Below are 21003 nucleotides of genomic sequence, written 5' to 3' on the forward strand. Positions count from 1 at the left end.
TTTAAAGTCTGCTACATTCTTGAAGGTTTATATTTAGTTATTTTAGTTTAAGCTTTTACACCATTTTGTCATAAAAAGTTGGGCATGTTGCTGATGTTTCTACTCCCAATGTAGGCAAAGCGTAATCCACGGGGTACAGATCCACCTGTTGATAATGTTAAGAATCCTCAATTTCTGGTTCTAGTGGCAGACAGTTTCATTGAGGCTCGTGCTGCTTTAAGTCGCCCTGGATTAACAAATTTATCATCAAATCAAAGTCCAGTAAAAATGGATACATCTTCAATTCCTGCGGTTTCAGGTCCTTCAACCGTGGTCTCTTCAGGTGGTTTCATGTGTTCTGTGATTTGTTTTCTTCTTAATATGTTGCAGATGGCTAGATAGGCAGAGTCCATGTTGCCTTTCCTGGAATATTTATTGATGATGTCTTGAGGCATGCGAGTCTCATAGCTTCATCTTCGGTGCCTCCAGTTTGTGTCAGGCATTCAGCATTCTTGTATTTCCCCCATCATCGCAAGATAGCAACTAGAGTATGGGGTAACACCCCAAAAACAGAGACTGATCAAGTGAGATCAAGGGCATCTGAAGGGCATATTCAGATCACAGAAAAAAACTTCATATACAGGGTTCCACCAGCTATACTGGGAGTACTCCTTGATGAGGATCCAGATTATGAAACTGCTCCAATTTTGCGTCATGCTCTTCTAATAAGTTGCAGAATAGGTCGTTAACATCCTAGCACCCTCACAGGACTTAAGACACCACCCAGATTCTTGAATAAATCTCAGAATATACCATCGTTGGCATGAATTAGATGCAGACTCAGACCTTGAAGATTCAGTTTTTCATTTATTTCATTGTCTGATTCAGACAACCAAAGTAAGCAGCAACTGTTGTCATAGCCTCAAGGTGAAGAAGGTAAAGAAGCAGAGAAATTATGGTGGAACTCTCAAAACTACAGTGGAAAATTAGCAACCCAGGCCTTAGATTAATGCTCTGATACCATGTTAGAAATCGAGCTCTAGGAATCAAATCAAATGCATAACTGAAGAAGAAGAAGAAGAAGAAGAAGAAGAAGAAGAAGAAGAAGAAGAAGAGTTCTGGATTAACTTCCTAGAATTGCAAGCTCCTTATTTGTAGTATTCAATTCTCCAATTACAATGTTGGAGGACAAGTAATTCTATCTTCTAAAAAGGGAAACAAAAAATAATTGAATGAATCGATAGAAGATTTTCTCCAATATAGAAACAAGCAGAAATAGAATCTCCAATTACAATGTTAGAGGACAAGATACTTTCTCCAAAATAGAAACAAACAGAAATAGAAAGTATGCAGAAAGGAAACTCCAGATTGCAATGATCCAATCTAGTCTGCAGCCATATCCAGACTTGTGCAATCTTAATAAAAGTAATAAAACTATTATGCCTTTACAACTTATGTTGGGGGAATTTATATAATTAAACTAATTAAACCAGTTAATTAATATATTTTCATACTTGGCCTGGACATTCAACCTTTAGGCCCATGAGTAAATAACTCTACAGACGAAGCCCACACCTGTATCTGTCAACTCAAGGTTGATATCGAAGGAAAATAGTTCAATTTGGTGCAGGCTCTGCATCACTTCATATAGGGTGGATGGGCCTCGGATGTATCTTCCACATCTGGAAAGGGTCTAGCTTTTTGTTCTCAAATAGAGTTACTCATCATAGAAAAATTGACATTAGCTAACTTTCTTTCTGATGAGCTTCCTAAAGGTGGTGTTCAGAGGCAGTCCCTGCATTTGTGTTCATCCTCGGTTATGTGCCTCTTGCTTGTTTGCTGGCACTTGTCGTGTTCTACTGTTGTACCATTTTCTTTGGCTTGGTAATGGAATTTGATTATCTCAATAAAACTACTCAGAATCGATTTGCAAGAGGTCGATGATTGTGTGAATTGCTCAAACAATCCCATTCAGCCCGTCTCACGGTGGAAGAATATATAGTTACTACTTATATTGGAATGAATGGGTATCATCATTCCGCTTGCTTTACGTACGTCTTGTTCTTTTCTTTTCAGTGAATGGGTCATTAGTGAACCGTCAACCTCCTCCTGTTGGGAATATTCCAACTGCAACTGTGAAAGTGGTAAGACTATATCCTTGATTTTGATTTATGAGCTGATTTTCTGATAAGGGGAAAAGTAGTTACATTCACTAGACTGGTAAACTTAAAATGAATGGTTAAAGTTCATTGGATTTGTCAACATAAAATGAATGTACAAAGGTTTTTTTTCTTTTTTCCAGGAGCCAAACACTGCAACTACCATGGTACCAGGACCTTCTTTTTCTCATATTCCCTCTGTTTCTCAAGGTGTTTCAAGCTTGCAGGCTTCTTCGCCATCTTCCACTTCTCAAGAGGTGATTGCAAATGGCAACGACAGTGTGCAGGAATTCAAACCTATGGTTGCTGGCATTTCACAACCGCTACGTCCTGTGGGTCCTGCTGCAGCAAATGTTAACATTCTTAACAACCTCTCTCAAGCAAGGCAGGTCATGAATTCTGCTGCTCTAACTGGAGGAAGTTCCATAGGACTGCCAACTATTGGGGGAAATCCAATGGCTGTGCATATGTCAAACATGATATCCAGTGGGATGGCACCATCTGCTTTGCCAGCAGCTCAAAATGTACTCTCATCTGGGCAATCGGGTATCACTTCATTAACTGGATCTGGGGCATTAATGGGAACTGCACAGGTTGCACAGAATGCTGCCCTTGGTTCATTTACTTCAGCAACTTCAAATGTATCAGGAAACTCAAATCTAGGGAATTCACAATCATTGAATAATCTTCAAGGCACTGTTAGCCTGAACCATGGAAATTCTTCAGGAACACAAATGGGGCAAAATGGAATTGGCATCAGCCAAAACATAATGAACAGCATGGGTCCATCAAGTGTTTCATCTGGTGGTGGCACAATGATTCCCACTCCTGGGATGCCTTCACAAGTACAGAATGGCATACAGCCTATTAGTGCGTTGAATAATTCTGCGGCTAACCTGCCTTTGCCTCAACAAACATCAGGTTCCCAGCCACCACAAACCAAATATGTAAAAGTATGGGAGGTAAGTGTCCTATTTTTACATGCTGACATGCTTTTACCATTTAACTACTAAATAAACTGCAACTTTTCACAATTTCTTGTACCCCATATATGACTGTAATTGAGTGCAATTAGTGTGATATATTGTTCTCTTTTCTTTCCCTTCTAATTGCAACAAATTTTAATTTTGTTATTTTGTTTAAGAAGTTTGTCGAAATTCGAATATATGGCAAGATCAAAGAATTAAGTAATGCAGTAATCATTTGAATATTGATACAGTTTGACATGTTCTGGTTTCGAGTTAACTGGTGCCATTGTTGTTTAGGCAACCAAGTGACATGGACAACCGGGGTGTTGGAGAGCTGTTTAACTTACGAAGTTCCCTAAGTATATAGGATATATAATATAGTAATGGTGACAATTTTTTTTTACTTATAAATAACATAGAAGACTTCTTATTGCATTATGATATGGTTATGCTATAATAATCTAATGTGAGCAAACCAAAATATAAAAGAGGCCAGTATGTATAATTTAAGCAACAAAAACGTAGCCAATAAGAACTTGAGGTGTAAGAACACTGATATTAGGCATGTTGTCATGAAGCCACATGACAATGGAAGGATCTAAGGTGGTTTCCTTTCCATGGATGGAGAACTTGCTCTCGCCAGGCCAGAAAACTGAGATCTCAACCGAGATGGTGAGATCTCGGTCGAGATATGGGAATTTTGTATGGGCTAACTCGAGGACCCATCTCAAGGGGTTTTAGGGTCCAGGTTGGGCTCAAACTTGGTAGGTAGCCTAAGTTAGGCCTCATGAACACATTGATGGCCTCTGATTTGTGATAAAACAACCATATTTATGAGTTCTAAGTCGACCCTAAGTTTGAAACCAAAGTGCTGTAGAATTAGGGACAACATGGTTTTGCAACATGAAATATAGAACCTTTGAGACATATAAATGAAAAGAAAGTGTGTCAAATACATCAAATAACTTAAATATCATCAAATTCCATCCATATGAGTATCACAATCTCGGCTCTTGAGATTAGAATTATAAAATTTTACGACTATTATAAGTTCTACACAAGTCATAACTCATAATTTCATAAGACAAGCAAAATGAGATAAAAATTCAGTCAAGCCCTAGCTTCACCACAAACTCTAGCATCAATTTCACCACTAGCTCCAGCAGCACTAGCAACACTATGACCACGACCATGTCCACGTCGTATACCCGCTACTACACGTTGGCCCTCCAACTCCATGAGGTGGTTTACCATATATTCCCTTAGTGTTGTAGATGTGCTAGGAGTAGTTGCAAGTGAAAATTCGGCTGAAATCCTCAAATTCCTCGAAAATTGAGAGTTCCGGCAAGAGGGTGGTGAGATAGATTGGTGATGACATCCGTCGCTCGAGATTAGGTGTCAAAAAGGGGGTGGTTGGACTAGTTCTTGGTCCAACTGAGATATTGTGGTTAGAACTTAACATCTCACGAGATTTGTGGGGAACTCTGAGATCTTGCAAGAGATCTCGTCTCGCCTTCTCAGGCTAATGAAATCTAGGGTGAGATCTCAAACCATGTCCCTTTCATGCATTAAACAAACTATGCTTTTTGGTGGGGTTTCTTAAATATCCAGCCCTATCCAATTCACATAGGCTGCTTTTCTATCTTGTAGTTCAATATTGACTGATAAATTCTTAAAAGCTTGAGGCTCACAAATTCAAGTAATCTCTAGCATTACGTGACCCATCTCTACTACTTGATGGAGAAAATACATAATTTTTGGCTTTATTTCAATCTCTAGTGGGGAGAATGAAGAATTAAGCTAGTTGGGTTACGAAAAGGATACAATAAAACCCTTATGTAACTTAGCATTTATAAGAAACATTGATGCAGGAGCTAGGACCCACACTAAGTGAAGGGCCAAGGAGGTAATATCACATCCCCCCAGCCGGTACCCTATTTGGAATACCCAGAGGTGTGATCCACAACCTCGAATATCAAGTTTAGGGCGATCATATACCCACATAGCACAATAATATAATCAAGAGCAAGAACAAATGGTATTCAAGTAATTTAAGAAAAAATCAAGTATAGATCTCAGAAGGATCACAAAAGAATATCAGAGTGCGGAATAAAACAAAATCTGAGTAAACTGTATAGCGGAATTAAACTCTAAATAGAAGCGGAAGGTAGATCGAAACTCTGTATTACAACTGAAAACAAATAAAGGAAACTAAGAATCGTTCTAAACTAAACATAAATAGTATCTATGTCCATCAACCAATATCCAGACTCAGATGTCTCCGCCCCCAGTACGGAACACTCTAGCTCCAAGGTCCAACTAAATCTAGTACGCTCCGTCCGTCATCATGTGGGTATGCTTCACTATATTGCTTGTAGTTGCTAAAATCTTGGAAACCATATGAGTCCACGTCGTGGCCTCGTAGTTCGTGATCTCGTAGTCATCAGTACCTACAACACAATCTAAAGAAAACATGTCCCCTGAAGGGTGAGCTCAAAAGAACTTAGTAAGCAGTTCAAACACTATTAACAATTATGACAGTCACAATCTCAAGAACAAGAACAAGGCATGAATGCAAATGATATGAGACAGTATGCAAGTATGCTTCTAACTCTATATATGTTGGTCTTTATTGGCAGACACGCATTAAAAATAAATCACCATACTTTGGGTATGTCTCAAATCACTCTCCCTCAACCTTCCTGGTTTATTGGGTTCTCCGCAGTAGTTAGGTCAAGGCGTCCTTCCCGGACATTCCATGGCTGGGGTTTAGGTCAACACTATCATTCACCACCACTGGTCTGAGTACTGGCGCGTGTTAGGGTTAATACCTAGCCCAATGCAAGTCATCTACTGAGTCACACCTACTTTAGGGTCAGATACGTACATTCCTCGCTTCCTACAATCCTTTCCGGTATCTTTCCCGCTAGAGTTACCGTCTCCTTCCCGGCTACGTAGACTCTTAACTCTATTGGTCATCAACATATAAAAAATGGGAAGCTCTCGTGTCCCCTCATGCTTCTCGCCTTCTTGGGCGCCCACGAGCCCAAGCTTATTATGTGCAACCCTACCAATGAATGGTCCCCACAATGTGATTCACGTCCTCTCACGGGTTGGTTACCGGTTTTGAGCGCCCACAAATCCCCATTGCTACCACGGGTCACTCGGTCTCAATACACCTTCCGATAGGGTTAGATATGATAGGGTTTTCCTAGCCAAACACTGCTAGACATGCCCTAAGTATGTCAACCAATAATCAAGAAAAACGCTAAGGGGCACCATAGGAAAGCATCCCATACCACCTCCACTGATGTCCCAAGTCAGAAACGCCAAAAGGGCATTCCCCATTCCCAAATCACAACCTAGGCAATCGCAACACATCATGATTTCATAAATATCATAACAAAGTCCAACTCACAATACCATCATTCATATTCAATACAAGCATGTAAATCACATCATGGATAGTATATTGTAATTGCAAAATTATAGCAATATAGAAAGAGTTCTAAAACAGTAGCTAACATATTCATGCAAATCTTATCATAGTATAGTACATAATGATGTCAATTGTGAATGAATGTACTCACCTTGTATTCGATTTGTAATCTCCAAGTAAGAGGTCAAAGAACAAGTCCAAAATCACCCTAAACAAACATGTAAAGAGTATAAAGAACAAACCCCAATGATCAGAGACGAAACAAAGCTAAAACGGAGAAAGTTCCTGTCACAGACCTCTTTGGTCGATTGGCTTGATCGATTCGGATCGACCAAAGGTATGTTTTACGGACGGAAACCTCCAACTTTGATCGAAAACTCTTCGAATGACACCAGAACACTCCGAAATTAATAGGAAAATTCTAAAATAACGTATAGAGACTATCTATGATGATCTAAACATCAAACAAGGTCATTGGAATAAATCACCTAATAGGCTTGATCTGCGGATTCACACAGATAGACTAGAATGAATAGGGATTCTAAACAAACATGTAAAGAGTATAAAGAACAAACCCCAATGATCAGAGACGAAACAAAGCTAAAACGGAGAAAGTTCCGTCACAGGACCTCTTTGGTCGATTGGCTTGATCGATTCGGATCGACCAAAGGTATGTTTTACGGACGGAAACCTCCAACTTTGATCGAAAACTCTTCGAATGACACCAGAACACTCCGAAATTAATAGGAAAATTCTAAAATAACGTATAGAGACTATCTATGATGATCTAAACATCAAACAAGGTCATTGGAATAAATCACCTAATAGGCTTGATCTGCGGATTCACACAGATAGACTAGAATGAATAGGGATTCACTCCAAAGATAAGAAAACAGTAGATCATGCTTAGAAAACAACCTAGGAATGGATTTAACATAGATTAGAATCATATAACTACAGTAAGAATAGATCATGGTCTCATGCTAGATCAAAACATTGGAATCACACCGTATTGTCTAAGGAGAGAATAGAGTGAATGGGGTTTCACTCTAAGACTATAGGGTTTGAGATTAGGCCATTATAGTAGTGTAATACCTTCCTCACAATCAGAACAAATAGTTGAAATAGTAGAGAGAATAGATCAATGAAATATAGGATTGAATACTAACCTTGTAGAAGAAGATTCAATGGAGGGACTCCGCTTGGATGCTTGGAGTCAACCTTGGGCTTTAGGAGGAGGCTCTAGGGTTCTTCTCACGTTCTCCAGAGGCTTAGAGGCGAAGTGGTATGAATTAGATCGATGTTTGAATATATAGGGTTCCCAAAACCTAAAATTTTCCAAAATAGTCAATTCTGCCCCGAGGGATGCTTTGGTCGGTTGCCTTTGGTCGATTGGGTCGACCAAAGGGTCCCCTCTTGGTAAATGTTGAATTTTGGGTTCCCGGAAGCTAACTCTACCACTTGGGTCGGGTCGTCTACCAACTTAAGGAAGGGTCTTATTTGACTTTATAGGACCTTCTGATGGGTGTCAACACCGTATTCTTGGTCCACCTTTCCAGTCAAATTTCATTCAAGACACCTCTTCTTCCAAACTCACCTGGGGTTTCCATATTGGGATCTTCATTATCAACAACAAGGATTCTAGGTCAGACCTAATGGGTTCAAATTTGGATGGCCCTCAGCTTTCTTCTTCCTTCACTTCGGGTCTTCAGATCTACACTAAGGATTTCCGGATTAGGATTTTGCAGGATTACACAGGTAAGGCCAAGGTAGGCCCCTAGGGTTGCCCAGCCCAACAACACTATAATATTTTTATTTTTTTATTTTTTATAAACCCATCTCATTACTATTATCACATCATTAGAGAACTATATGGAGGGCTAGGAAAACATTTGTCAACTGTATTACAAGTTATAGACAGATGTTATTGGACCCATCTAAGTAAAGACATGGTGCAAATAATTAACAAGTAGAAAGTTTGCCGCCTTGCCTAGGAAATAAGCAAAGCAATGACTAATGAGCTATATTTTTCATCACTAGTACCATACCAGCCATGGAAGATGTAAGCGTCAACTTTGTTTTGGGCCTTCCATCCACGAGGTGGAGAGTTATGCTTCTATGCTTCTAGTGGTTGACAATTTACTGAGATGGCCCATTTCATTCCTTGTAAACAGACCTATGATGCCCATCATGTTGTTAAATTATTCTTCAATGAGATAGTGATGTGAAGAACTTGCTCTCTACACTTTACCTTTTTTATTTTAAATAATAAGTATTTAATATTAGCGGAAAAAGTTGCACTTCAGTCATTCTCCATTACCCTATTGTTTGGGGGGAGGGGGAGAGGAGAATCCTATCAAGGATGGCATACTCTCCTGCCCAGCATCTGATGTGAACAATATCAAGGACAGCATACTCTCCTGCCTAGTATCTGATGTGAAGAAGGATCGCCTCTCTTGCCAAAACCCTGCCGTGGGCACCAAGGCCCCATCAAGGTGGTGTACTTAGGGTTGGCTGAGCCCTAAAAGGGGCATTTTGGTCAATTTTCTGCCCTAATCAACTGCTGAATATTAATTTCAGAATTTAGTTTTAATTTTCAGAGTACAGTTTTGCTTTAAAGTTTAGTTTGAATGAGTGGTTGAGTTCTTGTGTCTTAAGGAATCTTTCTTTTAAGTAGGATTTGTATAGATAATTAAGTCTTTTTAATTTCAAGATTAGTTCTTTTATTTTATGTGGCTGTTACTTAGTTGTAAAAATTATCCTAGCTTATGAAGGAAACCAAGTTGGTTTCTATGTCTTAGTTGAGTCCAATTAGAGTTAGATTCTTTCTTTCTTGATCCATTCTATCTTTGTAAAGATTTGTCTGCATTGAATAAAGATTGAAGAAAACTTGTGGGAAATAGGTTGTGATTCTCTTGGGAGAGCCACGGCGGATCTTTAAGCGTTGATTCAATTTGCAGCAATCATTCTTCAGCACACCAGCAAGCCATCTCCAGTGCCCACCTGAGCTTCCCCCACCTCCAAGGCCCATCGCAGCCCCTCCCCACACCCTACACCACGGCCCTAATCCCCTCTTCCCCACCCCTGTCAGCACCTTAGAACTCATCCCCTACCCCTCTTGACACACTTGAACCCCTCCCACGTGTTCCTTCTACCCTGCGGCACCCCCTTCCCCCTTCTTTTCCCTCTCGGCCCCCACTCCTTATTTTCTGACTTGCAGCAAGTCTGAAAACAGAAAAGAGAAAGAAAATAAAGAAAGAAAAGAGAAGAAGAAAAGGAAGAAAGATTCAAGAAAGATTGCTCAAGATCCATTCAAGAAATCCAAGAATCCTACAAACTTTTGATCCAACCTTCTTCCATCATTCCTAAAACCTCCTTACCATTCCTAGTTACTTCTATTAAACCCTTCTGTTCCCAAGATCAATCCCCACTATTCTCTTTCAATCCTTGGGTGATTCTGGATATATCAAAACCATCCCATAGGGATTTGATAAAACCCCATTTTCCCATAGTTGTCACAATGCATTGGCTTTGTGATATTGAACTTTTCCACATTAATTTTAGATTGATCCTTCTCACCCCATATCAGTTTAAGATAATTCTTACCCTACCATAATGACCCAAAGTCTCCCCATTGGAATTTGGTAAAATCCTACCTTTTCTCTAGCAACCCATCTCCCTTTCCATAAATAATTCTTGGTACCTTAGATCTGCCCATTAACTTTTGGAAATTAGTTGCTAAAAGGTTCTAGGCAAAACCTTAATTTTATGGAATTCATCCAAGAGACCCTAACTCTAAAATCAGGTTCACATCAGTATCCCAAATAGCATCTGTAGTAGACAAATGCTTCTACATCTTTTCTAATTAACTCACCAAGCTTCCATCGCAGCTGAGCTGGTCCTGTCTGTATTCCTGCCATGTAGTCGGCCAGCTGGTTCTGTTCTCTCAAACATGCCAAAATTCCTTGCCATATAGCAATGCTGCCAAGTGCAGAATGTTTCCTTTGAAGGACTTCACTTTCCAGGGCCCTGAGTGTTTCCATTAATTATATCTATTTCCACCTTCAAATCTGGTGTGACTGACAGACTCCTGAATCCTTGTTCAAGACAGATTTACAAGCCCCTCCTAGCATTTCCATTGACAAGTCCTCCAGCTCATCCCCATAAGAAGTCTTCCATTTGCTGATCTGACCACTCCTCCAAAAGATGCTGCTCAGTAAGAGCGAGCTCCATCGCAATGTAATGCAGCCATATGTGAAGGAGGCTTGATCAAAGAACAAGCTGTAGGCACCTTCACGCTCCAATCCACTTATATCTAGTCTGAGCATTTTGGTCACAAGCAAAATGAATAGCTCCACACTCAAGCACATTGTCCTCCTTTGTGGCTGCCACCACTTGCTCCTTTGTTCTAGTTTTATTCCTGGGAAATCCGTGATTCCTTTCAGTCAAATATGCTGAATTATTGCAAAAAGCTAGTCTTGCTACCACTCCAATTTTCTCCTTTGGGCTGACCACATTTTTACATTTGATGAAAAGATGATCCCTGCTTCCAATTCCAGCCCAGCATAAAGAACACTTCCATTGAACAAGGACATTCCTTTTGACCAAATGGTCTTTATTAGTTAATGCATCTCTATGACTCCCCTCCAACCTGTAAAGTAGTGTTTAGGAATATTCTCTGCAAGCCGCACTGCTCTCCAACAGTCGATCCCCTGTGCTCTCTGTTGGATGGATTCCCAGGCTGACCTTGATGGGGGGACAGAATAGAGATGAAAGAAGGATAAAGAAGATAGGGGGAAGAAGGGGAAATCTGAGAAGAATCGGACTTGAAGAGGGAAGAAGGAAAAGAGCGCTCATAAGAAGAAGAAGAGAAGAAGAAGAGAAGACGAAAGAGAGAGAGAGAAAGAGGGGGCTGCAAACGCACAAAGCTGAAGCTCAGTTCATTTTTTTTCTATTCCCCATCAATCTACTTTATTATTGCAATATAAGAGCGTATTTGTAGCTTGACTGGAAAGTTTTACAAAATTAGAAATTAAAATTTACAAAATTAGAAACTAAGTAGGCTGAAAATAGAAACTAATATCCTAGTAACTAGTGACAATAGAATCTTATGGAAATAGAAACTAATTAAAATTAGAAATTTCCAAAATAGAAATTAAAGGCAATAGAATCTTATGGAAATGGAAACTAAATAAAATTAGAAACTACCAAAACAGAAACTAAACTAACGTCCTAAATCTCCCAAGGGTAAAATCTTCATGGAATCTCATCTTGGGTCCCACAAGTCCTCTATAAACATTTCCAATATACCAAATAATAGGCTGTGACATTGTTCACGTGAATAATGTTTTGGCTTTCTTTCTTCATGTTTTCTCCCATTGTATTGTTGAGCAATGGGACCTTTTATCTAGACTAGTTGGCTGGTTTGAACTAGTGTCCACTTCTGGTTTGAATTGGTCATAGCTGGTTGCCTTGTGTCAATTCTCCCTCTCTTAAATGGGAGGGGGGGGGGGGAACTTGTCCTTGAGTTCTAGTGAAATAAGAACTGATGTTGTATGGAAAGTGCTTGTTCAAGAAGTATTTTTTTCCCCTTCTTTGAAGGTGTGCAGAATGGAGAGAGGTAATGTTTGCGGGGGTGATAATAATCACAGTAGTAGTCAATAGGTGAACAAAATGGGAGGAAGATTAGAGAAAGAAGAAGCAATAGAGAAGGCAAAATAGAGAGTACAAGAATTAGTAGGGAAGACATCATAAGAAGGAAATTAGAAAGGAAGAAAAGTCAAGAGCAAGCTTGATATAGTTAAAGAATCCAATAGACAGAGAGTTCCCCAGGTTTGGGCTTGGATACCAAATTAATGGGGTGCAGAATAGAGAAGAAAGAAGGATAAAGAAGATATGGGGAAGAAGGGGAAATCTGAAAAGAATCGGACTTGAAGAAGGGAAGAAGGAGAAGAACACTCGTAAGAGGAAGAGGATTGAGAGAGAATGAGGGTGGGGCTGCAAATGCACAAAGCTAAAGCTTAAATTCAAATTTTCTGTTTTATTGCATTAGTCTTCCTTATTATTGCAATGTAAGGGCTTATTTTTACCTCAGCTAATGCTTTACAAAAATTAGAAACTAAGTAGGCTGAAAATAAAAACTAATATCTTAGTAACTAGTGACAATAGAATCTTATGGAAATAGAAACTAATTAAAATTAGAAACTACCGAAATACAAAGTAAAGGCAATAGAATCTTCTGGAAATGGAAACCAATTAACATTATAAACTACCAAAATAAAAACTGAGACCCTAAATCTCTCTAGAATAAAATCTTTATTGAATCTCATCTTAGGCCCCACAAATCTTTAATGAAACATTCCCGATATACCAAATAATGGACTGTTACACGGTTCACATGAACAGTGTTTTGGCCTTCTTTCTTCATATTTTGTCCTATTGTGGCAGTCCCTATTGACTGGTCCTAATTGTGGAGCAAGTGGACCTCCTATCTTGACTAGTTGACTAGTTTGAGTTAGTGTTAATTGTTGGTTTGAATTGGTCCTAGCTGGTTGCCTTGCGTCAGACTTATTATTGATGACATCATAGCTGTGCCGTACGGCCGGTACCACATTAGTGAGGAACTTTTCCACCAACTTGTTCTTTGAGACCCTGCTTCAAGTATAATATTGTTCCCATATCTGTTAAGCAAGACTCGATTATTATGTCATATTTATCCAGCCACATACATGACCCTGTTCCATTTCCAGTGAAAGTAGGGAGTAAGGATTCTCTCTTATTTCTTTATTTCAGCACCTTCCTCCAAACCCAAGAACAATTCTAGGTAGGGCGCACTCTCCAGATGGAGTGTTTAAGATACATGCTATACACTGTTAGGCCCTTGGGAGTATGGCATGTGGGTAGGTTTCACTGCGAAATTTGTGAATTAGGGGCTGACGGGAGTGTCGAAGGTGGTGGCTTCGGTTTGTACAACGACAGTGCTACACCTCACGGTCGAAGATGATCTTGGAGGATGGACAGTGGGCTAGTGGCTAATATATATCTTTTGGGATTTGCTGGAGTAAATTAAGTTTGGCAACATTTGAATTGGTGGTCTTTTTGGAATTGATAATATAACATTCCCAATTCAGAGTTTAGGACACTATGAGAGGCCTTTGTATAATGAAAGTGACATCCAGTCCATCTACCATATACGTGACTATGATATCGTCAGCTTATGCAAGGTGAGGAACCACTGATGTTTATCTTTCTCATGATTGGCCTCGTGGAATTACTAACCAAAGAAACGGGAGGGAACTTGTTTGATACGAAACTTTTTTTGAGAAAGAGTCAAGAAAGAACACTAGGAAGAAAGGCTGCTATAGAATTACATGACAAATTGAAACCACCATACTGGTTTTCTACTCATCTTCACTTTCATTGTGAGATCCTCTGAGAAAAAGATGTTAATTTATAGAATAAGTTCATAGAATTACAATCAAAATAGAGGACCTAATCTAAAGTTCTAAGCAAACTCAAACAACCACCATCGCTGGTTGACTCTCTTTTCTTTTTTCTTATTTATAAACCTGAAATGACAAAAAAATGCAACAACAGTCCCATTCCCTCACCTAACCGAAACCCTAATATCCTAGGCTCCAAACCCTACTACTGCTAATTTCCATAGCTGAAACTATTTTACAGGAAGATTCTAATGTCTATACCCAGTCTCCTTTACCTGAAGCTTGGCTGAACCCCTTTAGGCCTTGACCTAACCCTTGTGAGCCCTAAAACCAGTTCAAAACCTCATTAAAGCCGTGTTATTTGCTGGAAGATTCTGGGAGCCCTTAGTTTTAGGGAAATTTCACAGAAATCCTGACCCTAAAACTGGGTTTGCATCACTCCCTCACCTCCCAAATCCATTGCCTAACCCTCCCTTCCCCTCCCCTTCTTTGCTCAACACAGAAAACCCCTCCCCCTTGCTGTTGCACCCTTGAGAGCACCCTCTCCAACCCCCCCCCCAACCCTAAAAACCCCTCCCCTACCCCCTGTGACATTCCCCAGCCCCTACCCTACCCTGCAGCTCCCCTGTTTCCTCTCTTCTCTCCATCGCACCCCTCCCATCTGACTTGTGGCAGATCTGAAACAGCAAAAGAAAAGGTAAAGAAAGAAAAAGATAGAAAAGAAAGGAAAGAGAGATTCAAAAGATTGCCCAAGATCCATCCAAGAACCCACCAACATGTAGGATCTCAATTTTTATCTTCTTGTCCTTCCCTACAATTACCTTCTAGATCAGAACAACACACATCAATCCTAGGAGCTTCCCACAACTTCTTTAGAAACCCACAAACATCCCATAATATTTAAGACCCATTTTCTGGAAGATTCTTGGCAAGCTCTTAATTTTAGGGAAAACATCCCGGGACCCATAACCCTAAAACCAGCTTTACATCAATAAATAGCTTCAATTGTAGATTTTCTTGGCATCAAACTGAATTGGTTCTCCATATAGTGGTTTCTTGTCTAAAATGGGTTTCAGTTACCTCTCCCATATCAGTTTTATGCTTCTGTAGTTGTTGCAGTTTTGAATACCACATTATCCCCTTTATTTGTCTAAATCAGGACCAGGATACTTCTCCACTCTTCATGCATTTTCCTTCTTCTCAAAATCTTACTAACTAGGTTCGTCAGCCAAGCTGGCCCACAAGTTCCTAGGTTGTTTTATACGTATTGAGATTTCATCTGGACCTAGTGCCTTGCCTACTTTTTTCCTCTTTTGAGCTGTTACTTTGGACATCATGAGTCTCCATGTGGCATGCATACGTACATAAATTGGCGCCATGGTGAATAGTGTAGTCTTCCAAGATACTTTTTAGAAAACAAAGCTTTAATGAACCAAATCAGATCTGAAACAAAGAAGAAGAACAAAGAAAGAGTAGAAAGAATATGGGAGAAGAACCACACAAAGACCTGCGATTCTGGCAAAGTAGCACTAGAACCACAGGCTTCCTTTATTTATAGAACTTGAATACTAAGTATACAACTTGAGAGACAAGAAACTTGTCCTCTAAAAAGAAAATAGAAAGTACAACTTTTGGATAGAATTTTCTAGTCTTCTAACTCTTAAAATCTGTCCAAAATAGAAAGTACAGAAAAAACGAGAGTTCTGAAATTAGTAACTAGCAGAAATAGAAACTATACTTTCTAGAAATTCCCAAAACTTGTGTAGCAAGATCCCTCCATTAGAAATAGAAAGTAGAGTAGCATATCTACTGATATTTTTGACAGATTTTAAGAGTTAGAAGACTAGAAAGGAAACAAGCACCATTAGCATAATACTGTTCATGTTACTATTCACGTGAACAGTAAAACAGCCCAAAACTTCCTGCTTGTACTTCAACAACACTGATATTTGAGTATGTTCATTTGGTAGGTTAGAAAAATAAACTTCCCATCTCTTCTTAATGTCCTCAGCCCGCACTACTACTTCACCATTTTTGCTTTTAATACACCTAACATGGTCGAAACCTACTACCAAACATGAGGACAATATGTACATCATATAGGTGAGTTCTTGCTAGACCTCAGTTTTGTGATCGGGTTTTTCTTTCTTTCGTTTTTTTCATCGGAGAATGTTCCATATTTCTTTATTTTTAAATTTGATTATTGCTATCCTTAAGTGCATTGATGTGTGTTCCCATGATATGTTATGGCAATGACATCCAGCTTGGTGAAGTTTCATGTCTGTTAAACTGGTAATTTTTCAGTTTCTTATTTTTAATATGTTGGGAAATTGTTGATTTGACAATATGATCTCTCTTCCCATGCAGGGAGCACTATCTGGACAGAGGCAAGGACAACCTGTATTTATCACTAAATTGGAAGTATGTGTTCACAGACCTTATCGAGTTGTTGTGTTCTATGATCCATTTAAAGGGTTCTGGTGAGGATTTTATGATGCCAGCTGTCTATGTGATGCACTAGCCCTTCTTTATCCGGTCTTGGGTTCAGTGCCATAGACAGTGGTGAAGTATTATATTGGATAACCAATTTTGGTTTTGTGCCAGAAAATTCAATTGTATAAGCTTATTTATAGCTTTGGAAACTAATGAATAGCTTTATAGAATTTAAGAAGGATCTCCATATGGGCTTTAACTCTATATTGACTTAAAAAATGCTTATCACAGAGTCCTTTAGGAGTTAATTTGGGAAATGTTAAAGAAAGAAACGTGTTTTCAACATGCATGTTGACATAGAGATAGAGATAAGCCTGAATGGTAGAGTGACTTGTGTAAGACCTGTGTGTGGAGAGGTTAATGAATTCCCGATTGCAATTCAATTACCTCAAGAATCAGCCTTAACCCCATATTTAGTTGCACTTTTCATAGACAGCCTGATTAGATACATTCAAGATCAGATCCCTGGGTGCATACCTTTTGTTGATGATATTGTTTTGGTAAATGAAACCAAAGCAAGCATAAGCACCTAGTTGGAAATATGCAGATCAACTTTGGAATCAGAACTTACTTAGAATAAGTTGAGCAAGAATTGATGATAAAGATATGCCACACTGAATTTTTAGCTACCTAAGTTTAATCATATTTTAAAAAAAAAATTAAAAAAGAAAAAAAAGAGGAGAAATAGGAGTGGTTTGCATATTGAATCTCAATAGATGGATGAAGTGGAGGGGTATATTCGATTTCCTTCAACCAAAACAAAATATTTATAGGATAATTATATGACCAACAATGATGAGTGAACCTGAGTGTTTAGCAGTGAAGAAACAATATATAAAACAAGGAATAAACACTGTTGAGCTACCTTATCTGTATCTCTGATACATGATAGGTTAGGAGAAAGTGATTTCTGTTTGCCAGGATATGGGCAATGGAGGCCTTTGAATGGCTGCTTCAGTATAATAGACAAGTGATTTGATTCAGATTGAAGGAGCTAAAGGAGTTAAGCATAGGCATAATGGCTCTAGAAGAAGTGGTAAGGATTGGCATGCATAGCTTTAGACAAGTAACCGGTAATGGATCTAATAGAATTAAATTGATAAATGGATTCATGTAATGGACCTGATTTAGTTGATATAAGGCTGAGTTGAGTTGGGTTAAGTTTATTGTGTTAACCTATTTTGACAAAATTATTCATGTTTTCTTTGTGCAAATGATTTTATACTGGAAACATGTTTATCTGGAAAATACAACTGAACAAACTTCAGTTGTTTTTTGTTCTTTTTCCCCATGGTTCATCTTTAATACATGGAAGGCATCACATTTAGAGCCAGTTTTTGACCTCAGTGATAATGGGCTAAAAAGAACATACCCATTGCATAAGGCTTCCAGCACTGCAGGAATGCCTTCACAAAATGGGTGTCCCAGACACAACCTCAATGCTTATAGATGCTAAGCAAAAATTTTGAATCTTTATTTTATCTCTTTTTAGAGATCTAAGATATTTTTTTTCCTGTGACAGGGCTACAGGAATGCAACGGCATCTGAGAAGTAAGTACCTGTAGCTTCTATGCAGCTTAAAGTTATTCTTTGGGTGAAAAAGAGTAGAAAATCTGTAGTTTTTCTGAGCACTTGTTGGTGATTAAATGAAGTAAACAATCCAGCATGGTTTTAATTATACCTATATTCTATGACTGTGTTCAATTGAAATTTATGACAAAAGGCATGCTAACACTTACAACTACTGTGGTGATTTACATGCGAAGTCCCAAATGAATACTTATTGATTGATATAGAGGTCTTTATGAGACTGACTACACTTTTTGAAGGTGCATATTGAGGTCATAAGGTGATTTGGCAGGGAGTTCTCTATTCCAGAAACTGTTGGTTTTTAAATTTTCTGTTTTTACACATTGTTTCAGCATAGTTATCAAAGTGATTTGGCTTTTTATTTTCTCTGTCTCTTACAGGAGCCCTGTCGCACGCTCATTAATGGTTTAAAACAAGCTCATTGTTTTCTCCTAGTCTACCTGGCTATTTCAGCATATTTTTTATTTATTTATGTGGAAATTTGTTAGAAATGAAGTCTTCTAGAAATATAATAAAATCCTGATAACAATCTAATACACTAATAACTAAAGGATCGTTCATTGAAGCAACTCCATAAAATTGAAACTTCTCTAGTCTAATAAAACCTCTCAAGATTTTACTGAATCCTAAAACTTCTCCGAGTTCCAGATCATCTTGACTACTCTACATTACTTGAAAAGGAGCCATTCACACGCAGCAACATTACCTTCAGCTTTAACTTAAGTAGAGGCCCCATGAAATCTGTCCATTATCATAACTGCTATCAGTGTCCTCCTAAATAGGTAAGCTCTGTAGATATGGGAAGCACTTGATTATGGAAATATTCCTTGAGATCATAGAAGAATTTCGGTCGAAATATCTACATTTTTAAAAACAAAACGAAATTCCAATTATTTCAGAGAAGTGTCAAATTTCGACCGAAATTTCGGAGATTTCTATCATTTGAGAGGTTTCGACCGAAATTTCGACCATTTCGACCAAAATCTCAACAATTTCAACATTCCAACTTGTTTTTCCTTAGTTTTTGTTGATTTCTATCCCATTTGCACCTAATTTCTATGACTCCTTTGCCTTCAAACACCTCTTTTGCTCATGTTTTGCCTCCAAACACCTCCTAAACCACAACAATCACAAAGGAAACTCCAGCAACAATAGAATGTGAAGCATGAGCCATACCCAACAGTTCCAAACTTCCCCTTTTTTTATTTTTGTTTTGTTCATGCCTTAAATGATCTTGTATTGCCTTGAAATTAATATATGTTTAGCCTAGGACTATGATCTATGATTGTGTTTTATTAAACTTATCTTTTTATTTATTTGCTACCATTTTTTCATTTTTTTTATTTTAATAATTATTTTCTAAAATTATGTATTTTTATTTTAAAGCAAATTGCACTGGCACCCCAAAATAGAGGCCTTAAAGCACTGACACCCCACTTTATGTTTAAAAAGCACAGAGACCCCAAAATTGGATTTTTATTGGATATATTTGTCAAATTCTTCACTGAAAACAGTTAAATCACTATTTATTTTAAAAAAAAAAATATCCCTATAATAAACAGTGTCTGAAAGGTTTTCAATGACAAATTGGACAAATATATTCAATGAAAATCCAATTTTTGGGTCTCTATGCTTTTTAAACATAAAGTGGGGTGTCAGTGTTTTAAGGCCTCCATTTTGGGGTGCTAGTGCAATTTGCTCTTTTATGTATATATGATATATATGCTTCAACTTGATATATGTGAGACACCATCACTTGATCTAGTCGGTCATTTTATTTTGTTGACTTGTTGACTATGTAACTATTCTACTAAATAATTCATGTATGCTGATGATTCTATGCCTGTATGCAATAAGGTTTGCACTTGTCGGAACCAATTATTTGTTAGTATACTTGAATGATAAATTTTCAATGATTTTTTTTTTTTTTTTTTTTTTGACAAAATACTAGTTCCATTGTGTTTATTATGCTTGACATAGGTAGTGTACAAGAATCCAAATCATTTTGAGTCCATATGAGTCCCAAAATTGAAGTTCCAATTTCTAGAAAAAAATGTCGAGTTTTGACTGAGATTTCGACCGAAACATTGAAACTTAAGCCTTTTGCAAAGTCGAAATTCCTGTTTCGGTCAAATTTTCTTCCTTGCTTGAGATCAGTAAATAGATGGCCATAGGATCTGGAAAATATATCTCCAATAAAGCTGCTCAACATGTAATAAATCCTCCAAAAGACTAGGGTGTCATATGTAATATGCATTGTTCACACTTTACTATGTATGTGTTTTGTACTAGAAACTTTGAAATATTTAACTATATCTTAACATAAATATTATGTGTCTTCATCCATTATTACATGATTGTTTGAGTTGCCAATTTTGTCTTTAGGCTCTCAAACAACCAACAAATAGTGTACTTCCAACTAGCAAAGTTCATTCCAAATTGGTTACTTTTTGTTACAATTTTAATTTTAAAAACGTTTATAACCACTATTACAAAGAACCAACTTGGTTTTATGCTAGAAGTATCTTTAATGGGAGCTATTTACCTTATTAGGAGACTTAAGGAAAGGTATAGAGTATAAGAAAGATATTCATATGATGTTTCCCAAAGAATTAAAATAAGGTGGATGAACTAGAGAGGTGCATTCAGGGTCTTGGGTGATCAACATAGTCCTTTAAAGCTCAAAATAACATTCTATTGGATTGTCATCTGACTAGTTATGTTGTATGACGTAGAGTGTTGGGTTGTTAAGAAATATCATATGGATAAACTTAGTGTAGCAAAAATGAGGATTTTAAGATGGATGAATGGCAAAAGTAGGAAAGGTAAAGTGAAGAATGATCATACTAGAGTTTGTCTAGGATTAGCTCAAATGATAAGCTATAAGCAATTTGATTGAGGTGGCACTGCCACATTCATCAGAGGCCTTTTAA

General features: G+C 38.1%; 1 protein-coding gene across 1 annotated transcript in view; it reads left to right on the forward strand.

The window, feature by feature from the left end:
* The window catches only part of PFT1 (phytochrome and flowering time regulatory protein (PFT1)), a 91684-nt gene that overhangs the window by 65819 nt on the left and 4862 nt on the right, over positions 1–21003 (forward strand). The window contains exons 7-11 of the mRNA XM_089139380.1: positions 115–322; positions 2056–2123; positions 2282–3100; positions 16355–16408; positions 18003–18031. Coding sequence (XP_088995506.1) covers positions 115–322; positions 2056–2123; positions 2282–3100; positions 16355–16408; positions 18003–18031 — 1178 coding nt within the window. The remainder of the gene's footprint in view (positions 1–114; positions 323–2055; positions 2124–2281; positions 3101–16354; positions 16409–18002; positions 18032–21003) is intronic.

Source organism: Hakea prostrata, chromosome 1 (genome assembly GCF_041222555.1).
Source record: "Hakea prostrata isolate BN-2017 chromosome 1, UWA_Hpros_2, whole genome shotgun sequence".
NCBI lineage: Eukaryota > Viridiplantae > Streptophyta > Magnoliopsida > Proteales > Proteaceae > Hakea > Hakea prostrata.